Below are 10,080 nucleotides of genomic sequence, written 5' to 3' on the forward strand. Positions count from 1 at the left end.
AAACTGAAATAAGTTGTAAAAACACACAGTGCTCCTTTTACCAGGGGCATTCTTCAAGCCTACCCTTGTCAGTCAGAGATATTGTTGCAAAAACATGAAATCAATAAAAAGTATTTAAAATATTTTCCATTAAACCATCCAGGAAGAAGCTATCGCATTTTTTCATGAATGATCTTATGTAATACACATGGACCTTCTAGCTATAGTAGTCTTTCATATTATGTCTAAATTCTGGTTCTGATCTTTCTGGGGAAAGGCAAGCTTTGAGCAGGATCTTTTCCCCTGATATTTTGCTGGGAAAATACATGAGCACAGCATCAGCATGCTGTAGCTTTTTGAGAATTTCAGTTCTGTGTGTCATGGATGAGGAGCCAGAGAGAAACTACGGCACCAAATTGGGGAGCCAGTGGTAAGTTATGGCTTGGGCCATTATCTTTTCCGAGTTAAAACCCTTTGGTATGGGGACATTCCTTCAGAGTATTGTCTAGGACATGACTTAAATGACAAGTCATGACTTAAAATATAAAAATAATTTGCATTGCCAGTAATGCCAGTATGGGTGGGCTTTAGAAAATGTTGGCATATATACAGCTTCAGGAATATGATGTAGCATGTGGAGCACAAGTCAGTGAGATCAGAAATATTCCACTGGGTTTTTGAGAATTTTTCCCTGTTAACTTGGTAAGAGATGTAATGAGGTTGTAACTACAATTGTTCTTGTTATGTTACAGTTTTGTCATGCCCTGCATTGAGATGTATGATTGTAATACCAGCATATAATGCCACACAACGCTGTTCTCCTTATTGTATTTGCAACTTTATTTTTCGATCAGTCTACAAGTATTTACATAAAATCAAAATATGTCCTTAGTACCAAGATTTTACTGAGAAACTGTGATGAAATAAAGCTTTTCAACATCCTTTTTAATATTAAATATTTATTAGTTGTTTTAAAACTATCTCGACTTTAGTGAGTCTCTTGCAATCATTTTTTTCTCTATTAAAGGTAATATATAACACTATTGTGTGGGATTTTAAAATCTCCAACTGATCACATTTTTTTTCCCAAGTTCACAGCAGGCAAGTCTCATACTACTGATTTTATTTTTGTTCAGATACTAGGGCACAATTTCCCTTTTCTGAATATGTTGTATCCTTTAATAGGTTATAAGCATACCATTATAAGTTATGCTGTGTTAGGACATAATTTTGACTGTGGACAGCTATTTTAAGCACAATTTTCTGTCAGTTGATTTTCTGAGCATTGCTGTTAGAAGTCTTATGTCTAGATGATAGTAAGTTTTTGGCTCTAGGTTTTGCGAATATGGCTTGGGAATGTTTTTGTTAACAGCAGAGTTTGAACAATTAATATCTACAAAAATTGCATTTGAATAGGTCTGGAGGACCCATAAAAGTTCAATATTGAACAAGTGAAAGAAAAGATCTAAATATCATGGAATCTGGACATTGAGACTTTTGTAGTAGACAATATGATCTCTGCCTGATCTCTGCCTAACCCATGCCTGGGAGCATTCACTAGCAGTAAAATCAAAACTATTATAGGTTATCACCTATAGCATTTAGAAAATTTAATAATGAATTCAAAATTATTGATTTTTTTTTCCCCTGCATAGTCATTGTTATGATAACAGGTGAATGATAAATTTCGATTGTTGAAAGTGACCAAACAGTAGAAACTTGTCTCAACTACTTCCAGTATATACGGGAAATTAATAAGTTCTGTCTTTATCTGGTGATTTTTAATGTCTGATTTCTTTTTGTCTTGCTACTGCTTGAAGGTGCGCCTTGCTACAGTAGGTGGACAAATAGTGTATCTCCAGAAATGTAAGCTTTCTTCTGAACAAGAATTCATCCAGAAGTGCCTTTCCATGAGTAGTTTTTGTTTAACCTTCTGTGTGTTTAATTATATTCAGTTCTTTAGAAGTGTATTTGAAATAATACATGTGAGTAAATACATAATTTGTTTCCAGTATAGTTTATTGTCAAATGCACAAAACAAATTTATGTATGTCTATGATGTAATGGTTCAAAACATTTTAGGAAAAGTCTGCTAAGACTGGTATGGTTTGTGGATTTTCTGTGTGTTCCCTTTTTCTGGAAACATAGGTGGCCAATGTCACTAAGCCATGTCCAGGCTGTTTATGCAGCCATATCAAATACTGTTTTCAGAAACAGATCAAATTCCTGCTTATGACTGGTTATGGTTTCCTGCTTTCGCATGTACATATGTTAATCCCAGAACTTCATTACTCTGGTGGTTCAAGGTTTTAATGTCTAATAGCAGTAAATTAATGGCTGTTTATTCTTGTACTTACTTTGTCAGTTAATCTTGACTTCTGGCTTTTCTTGCAAGTAAATAACTATATGCTTTATAGCCTTTATCATATGGAACTAAGGAAGTCGAGTTTTTCCATAGTTGTGGTCAAAGCTGCATGCTAACCTACAGCAGTTTGCAGCCATGTAGTTCTGAATTCACATGCAAGATGCACTGTTTTTTTTAAACCACTCACCTCAACACTGACAGGTTGAAGATTAACTTCGTTGGTTTCACCACTATAGCATAGGATTTGAGGGAGGTGAGGTTACAATCCCAAGTCAAGGCAGTGGAATGGATGTGGTACCAAAGCACCAATGCTTGAGAGTTTTGAATCAGTGTGTGAAGCAGTATAGAGTGCTTAAGAGTTTGGATTTAACAAAAATTAATTTCTTTTGTCTTAAAAAACTGAGGAATTAGTGAGACTTTTTACCTTGATAGTGCCTAACTAATTGTACACTTTGATTTAAAGATAATTCATCTTTTGCTCTGAGCAGCACGTATACCTCAAGTAATACAGTGGTTAATTCTTTATGTGCACATTTACTGAAGTGAAATCTAGGGCTGTAAGTAAATGTGTATGCTTTCTGAGCCAGGCCTAGCAAAGTTCAGTGTTTCTGAATCAAATTTACAACAGCCAATTTGGTAAGCAGGGAACTGTCTACATCCACATCTGCTAATACTGGACTTGCACTTAGGCACAGCAATGCTCTGTGGAGAAGTTCCTCCTTCCTCCTTGACTGAAGAATGTAAGCAGTAAAGGTGCTGCCTGATTTAGAAAGAAGCTGAAATAACAACTTTGAGATGATAATACTGTATTTAGATAAAATGTGTCCAAGTACTATTTTTTAAAATTTACACTAGCTGCTCAATATTATTTGTAACATGGCTGAGACCAAAGTGTTCTCATTATTAAGGAATGCTGCTAATCACTAGCCTGAGACTTTGTGATTTTTCTAGTGAATCTTGACATTATCATTGCAAAGGAGATAAAACAAAAACTACTCACATAAACTGGACACTGTTTAAGGCAGTTTCCTAATGCCATTTTTCATTGTTGCAGGACCCTTCAGAGTGAAGGGAAAGGCTGGTCATTCGAGTTAAGTGTTGTACTTATTAGTCGATGCCTAGAAATTCACAACTACTGTTGTTTTAAGGGGAAAAAAAGGCACATCTCTCTTCAGCTTTACTCTGTCCTATCTCTACAGAATTCCAGATTGTAGGCAGCAATATGTGGGACACGCTGAAGTGAAAGCCTCAATTAGTTACTGAGTTTCAAAGTGGTAAAAGAGTTTGGATAGATCCCATGACCTGCTACTTATTAATAGCTAGCTTGCAGCAGTTCCCTGCTTAGGCGGCAGTTGTCTCTCTCTAAGGCACCTCTACTCTGCTCCGTGTACACTATGAGAAACTGGGGGATTTTACTGCTGGATTTGACTTTGAGGCATCAGTCGAGTTCCCCATTTTTGTTATACAGTCTAATTGACCACACGTAGTTCATCCTCACATTTTGGGGTGAAGACTGCTGAAACATAAAGTAGTTAAAATTTGGTTGGTAGTACATTTGAGAAGCTTATTTTCAGTGCCTAATTTCCTTTAGACTTTTTAAAGTCTAACAGCTATGCTTCATCTCTGATGATGAATGTGTTTTCTTATACTTAAAAGTGTTGATTTGTAAAAACCAACAGTTTTTCCTGCTGCCCCTTCCTGAATGTAAACAGGAAGGTCTGTGGTGCAGCTGGTAGTTTGTATATTGACACAGGTAGCATGCTTTTATCTGCTTGTAAATATGTGTTCAGAATCAATAAGCATAAACATTTAAGTAGGATGGGATATTTAAGAGTGCACATACAAGGAATATTTTAATTATATAAGATGGGTTTATTACATATAATTATAAAGATATGTTCATAACCAGTCATTGGCCTCCTGTGATTCAGGAACACTGTGCTGCTGCATATTCAAGGTCAAATTATTTTCTATAGTGTAAAAAAAAAAAAAATATGTTTTTCAGCTAAGTGACAAATTTGTCTTAAGAAATTTTAACTAAGAATTGCTTATCTGATTTAGAAGATGATGGAAAGGAGGTATTTATTTCCTTCCCACCTCCCAAAAGGTGATCATACTTACAAAATTCACCGAGATTGTCCAAGAAAGTGTGTAAAATCCTCATCCATCACTGAGAGCCCCTGGTCAGGGAATGACAGTGCAGTAAATATCTTCAGCAGCTGCCTTTTAATGTACAAGCTGTTTTCAGTAGGAATTTTCAGCACTCACATAAAACACACTGTCATGAGTGACTGCCTGTGCTCCAAAGTCATTACTATTGGGATGATGGAACATCTTTCAGTGAATAACCAAAAAACTTTAAATGTCATGTCAAGTGTGTTGAAGGCATTTTCAAGCTTTGCTCAAGGTTACATGAATATTGAGTACGCCTATTTTTAAAAAAGTTTGAGATCTATGAGAGAAACAACTTATATGCTGGTTTGGAAAACAGTCACTTGATCTGGAAGAGGGGTGGGGAGTGACAGAAAAAGAAATCTGTCTATTAATACATGCCAAACCTGCAAAACTCCTGCCTGGATATTAACTGAGTGCAACTTTGTGTGACAGGCAATGCCAGTGGTGTTTAGCAAAAAATAGTGAATTATGCAATTTCTTGAAATTGCTTAGCTGCCTAAAAGTTCACTAAGGAAAGAAAAGGTATAACAATGGATAATTAAATTAAAATAGATTTTAAAATACATTTTAAATTTTGAAAAATTAAAAAGTATACAGGAAATGTAATTTATGAGGTAAAACCTTGGAAGACACTGAGAGGTGCTAGGTATCTCTTTGACTCCAGTAGGAAAGGAGGATCCTCTCATGCTATATCCGTGATTTTGTAAGAAATATGGATGCTAATTTAATGAAGACATGTAAAGTCTGTATCACTTCCAAGGGACCCAGTCCACTGCTTTTGAAGTGATAATATATTTTGTCTTGCCTCCTTGGCATTCATGACTCCTTGTAGTACATCATCTGCATGTAAAATTTTTCTGATCAAGAAGTCTTTTTATGTTACAGAATATTGAAACTGAGTATTTTAATAGTGAAACAAGGTTTGTTTGATTTGTCTTCTGCAGAGAACCAGAAAGGACAGCCAGAGAAACCATGTTCACACCACAGTATCAGTCTAAACTCGACAAGAAGCCCAGTCACCAAAGAAGTTACATATGATGTGGAAACAAGTTCTAAGGTGTTCAACAGGGCTGTTGGGAGAAGGGAAGCCTGTCATGGAGAAGGTGGCAAAGAAAAGAAAATGGATCGTATCGGGTCCCCTCCTAAGGGGGAAGCCATTCCAGAAGTAGAAGCTCTCTTGGCGAGACTGCGAGCACTATAGAATAATCATATAACAGATTAAATAAAAGTTAAAAACAATAGCCTACACTACATCTTTAAAGAAATAATAATTTTCTATTTTTGATGTTATATATTTCTGTCTTTCTAACTTCTCTGTGGATAATCTACTTCTAAACTTTGTTTGCAAGACTGTACAAATCAATACTACAGTTATTATATGTTTTTACTTAATAAGCATATGAAAAGTATCAGAAGAAGATAAATACTAAATTGTTCCAAAGCACAATCCTTTTAGTGGAAAGGCTGCTAACCATCTGTTGTGAGTGCTTCTGAAAATAGGAATATCTTTTAAGTATTGTTAAATCATCATGCCTGAGAATAGGGTCAATAAATAACAGAAAAGATATTCTTATATTTTCTACTGTAATTTTTATATTTAGGAGGCAAAAGCACCAAATATGGATCATTATAGTGTCCTTTACAATTACAGTAATATACATTATCAGCCATATTCCAGTTTGAGCTCATCAAAGAGCACCAAAGCTTGATGAATTATAGATGTATTTACCAAATGGTAATCCATGGGCAGTAAACAAAAAATCTATGCAAATAATATACTTTATATGTAATTAATATATCACTGCTTTTAAGGCTATTATGATAACTATATCAAAATAATATATACAATTGCTTTGATTGCAAGGTTTTGCAGTTGTGTCTTTAGTTGGGGAAAATGTCTTCACAGTTATTTACCAGTGTAATGTTTTATCTTTTCACATGCGAAATAATATGTTTCTATAAAAGGAACATGTAATGGAGAAGATTTTTTCAATTGGTTTTTCACAAACTCATTTTCCAGTAGCCCATAAAGTCTTACTTGCTGGTACAACAGGAGTCTTGTACGTGATTGCATCTCTTTTATCCCACTGTCACTGTACAGGGTTGCGTGTTCGCTATCGTATTAATTGCACATCAGAAAGAGTTGCTACCAATGTTACTAAGTAGGGAGCTATTGTTAGTCTCTTTGCTCCGTTATTTAAAGCTTCCTTAATATAAGAGTGTATTAAGAATCTAATATCTTTCTTCTAAATTACTTTATTTTTCTTTACAAAATGCTGAAAAATATGTCTTTCAATAAGAGTCAGTTACATTAAACCAGTATTTCAATGCTCCAGTGCTTTTTATATCCTTGTTTAAGTTGCCTTTGTACTTCTGCACTAAACATTAATAAAGTTAATTAGGACTCGAAAACTGGGCCTGATTACACACACGGTGTGGGGGGGTTTTCAGCCATCATGGGAATCAATCTGGTTTTGGGACTGTTGTAGCTGTCATTATACACTAATTACATTTCCCGCCTTTGCTGAAAAAAAAGAGGTATAAACACAAATCAGGGAAGGATTCAGAGCAGGCCTGTCAGACAGACATCTCTTCAGCTCCTCTTGCAAACAGTGGGCACAGCTGTCATACAGAGACACCTTTGGTAACTTGAAATATATATTGAATGTGTAAGTCGAAATACAGCGACTGATAGTTGTTCCACTAATGTCTTCTGCACCTCCAGGATTAAGACTTACTACCCCTATTTACAGGGTGCAGTAAAAATTAATATCTAAAAAGTCCAATATGATTGACTACATAAAATGACATTTCAAACACAAAGAAAATGCCTATTCAAGGGGAATAAAAGTTAGCAGTACACTGGATCTCCTCAGTTGCTGGGGATGTACTAAAATAAAAGGGCTAAAAATAGAGAGCCATCTCTTAAATATTAGGATGTTCCTCCTACACTTGGAGGATGGTAGTATAGTGGTGTGTAGGTGGAAGTACAAGTTATTTTCATGAACACTGTAAATTTGTTCATTTGAATTAATGAGTGAAACTCCACCTCAGAAAACTGACAGTTCAGGACACTACTGCATAGCTGATCAAGCAAAAGTTACAAAACTATCTACTGAATTTTGCAAATAACAAAATGCTGCTAGAAGCCTAGTATCTCCTGGTTTTAGAATAAATATTTATCTTTAAATTACAGAATTTAAGCTACTTTTTTTTACAGTTTGGAAAGCTTTTAGAAATGTATTCCAGGGCTTTTAGTCCTTTTAAGGTATTGTGTTTCTGAATTAATCCGCAGCCATCAAGTTAATTTGCAGAGGTTTTATTTCTGTAACAAGGCAAATAAAAAGCTGTGCAACTTCTTAGAATACATGTAAAAACAGTATCCAGGTTTTTTTCCTCCTTCTGTGCTTCTTTGTACCATCATAACTTAATCTACTTAAAGTGCATGGTCCAGTTGAAGTACACAGTAGGTTTTCTTTCTACATTTTATTTTTCTTTAATTTCCATTAGACATAAACTCATACATAGGATGTTTTTGATATGAAAAATGCTAGTATTGCCTAATGAGTTCAGAGAAAAAAAAAACTTTGAAAGTATTGCAGCTGCATTGATCTCTATGATTTTATGTTTTTATTAAAGTATAAAATGCAGCTTGTAAATTATATAGAGTAAATTGCTTTAATTAAATTTAAAAATAATTTATTTAAAATTTAAAGTTAATTCAATCTCAGAATACTTAGGGTAGATCTTTATTGGTATGTGCTAGTCATTTTTAGTAGGTATTGAGTCTACTCCTACAGCTGAGGGATTGAGCCATGAACCACTTCTGTTAGAAATGGACAAAGGATTCACATACTGGGCCACACCCTCTCTATAATTCACAGCTTCTGTCCTTATAAAAAGAGCTTCCTAATTAAGTCAAACACAACTGTTCAGATAAAAGCATTTGAAGTATTCTTGCAGGACTCCTTCCCCACCTGAGCAGCAGACAGAAGGCACAAATCCCTGACTTTTCTTGCCAGTACAGCTGTAAAATCTTTTTGAGTCTTCATATACGTTTTGGATGACATTTCATTTCACTCCGTAAAAGAATTTTGATTACTACATCAATTTTTAGTTCCTGTAGACACCGTATTGTTTGTGGTGGTGGTCTAAATTTGTATGAAATATTCTAATGTTTTGATCTTAGCAAGGCAGGAATGTTTGGAGCAGCCTCTTCAAACTGCGCACAGCCAAGCTTGTCACCTGACTCACAGGCTGTACATAATACCCCAGTGTGTGTAAGCCCAGAAGGAAAAGTGGAGGAAGTGTTTTCATTACGAAAAAGTCCAACAGTGCCAGCACGTGGTGGCTGCCATGAGATGTGATATCTGGATTAGGCACTTAGTTGAAGAAGCACGGACCAGCAACCTGAAAATATTTATTTTTAGTTCCCAATTATTATGGGAACACTACTGCTTAGGAGACTGAAAGGACCACATGTAGGAAAAAAATGTCTCAGATGCGGTTGCTGCAAATAGTTTTTCTCCAGCACACAGTTTTCTTTGTTTTCCCTCATATAACCATTCCTCAGCCTGGCCCATCCAAAGTCACATTCTCCAGAACTGCACGAGTTAATGCTGACCAGTTGGAGGTGTTGCAGCCCTTCAGGCTTTTATTAGAAAAGTTGAGAAGGACGACATTTACTGCTAACACTTTTTCCACATCCATTTCTAATGAGTAGGACCAAATTATAATTTTTACACTAATCTTTCCAAGCCTTACAATACTCACTAACTATAAAACAAATGGGCAACAAACAGGGGTCAATAAACCCCAAGCTATGGCACCTAAAATATTCTAATAAGCAAGCAGGGTCAAGTGAAAGAGCTTAGCAAAAAAGCAATTACATGACAACATTGCTTTCTCCAGAATGAAATAAAGCATTACTATACCATTTTCTAATTTTTTTTAAATGTAATGTATGGGCTCTACACAACTGAACTGCAGCAGAAAAATAACTTCTCTTGAAAGTCTGAGGAACTGTTTGTCTAGTTAATGAAATAAAAAGAATTAGACAAATTGCACTTTATCAATTTTTCAATCTAATTTTATGCCAAGATTTCCTATATCTAAGAAATTCTAAAATTACCATCTGCTATTAAAATAACTACAGCACCAACTAATGAATTTGGTTTGCATTTTTTTAACACATGAAGCAAGCACATTTTCTTCCTTTCCAAACACATTTTGTCCATTGCACTATTGTATGTTTTAGCTGAAGTATAGTATTTAGAGCAAGGCTCCACTCCTCACTGTAAAAACATGTTTGATAAAGCATTCTGGTCACTCTGACAGCAGTGCAAAATAAACAAGAGGTGTTCAGGCACAATTTTTCTCTCCCTCCCAGCTGCAGAGATAGCCATTACATTTCATATGTTAGCTGAGTACATTTAAACTCCTCTGTGCTTCTTCTTCCATAATGCAGCTTTTTCTTTTTGTGATCCATACAAAGGCATACACTGAAGAAATTGTAAGAGAAATACTTTATAGCAGCATACCAAAAGGACACTAAGCAGATG

The 10,080-nt window shown here is 35.3% G+C and overlaps 1 protein-coding gene across 6 annotated transcripts in view; it reads left to right on the plus strand.

The window, feature by feature from the left end:
• Positions 1-6,852, plus strand: part of DIAPH3 (diaphanous related formin 3) — a 202,227-nt gene extending 195,375 nt beyond the window's left edge. For all 6 annotated transcript variants that reach the window (XM_053935714.1, XM_053935717.1, XM_053935715.1 and 3 more), the window contains one exon: positions 5,464-6,852. In XM_053935714.1, coding sequence (XP_053791689.1) covers positions 5,464-5,720 — 257 coding nt within the window. In that variant the 3' untranslated portion in view covers positions 5,721-6,852. The remainder of the gene's footprint in view (positions 1-5,463) is intronic.
• The last annotated feature ends 3,228 nt before the right edge of the window (positions 6,853-10,080 follow it).

The sequence above is a fragment of the Vidua chalybeata genome, chromosome 2 (assembly GCF_026979565.1).
Source record: "Vidua chalybeata isolate OUT-0048 chromosome 2, bVidCha1 merged haplotype, whole genome shotgun sequence".
Classification (NCBI taxonomy): Eukaryota; Metazoa; Chordata; class Aves; order Passeriformes; family Viduidae; genus Vidua; species Vidua chalybeata.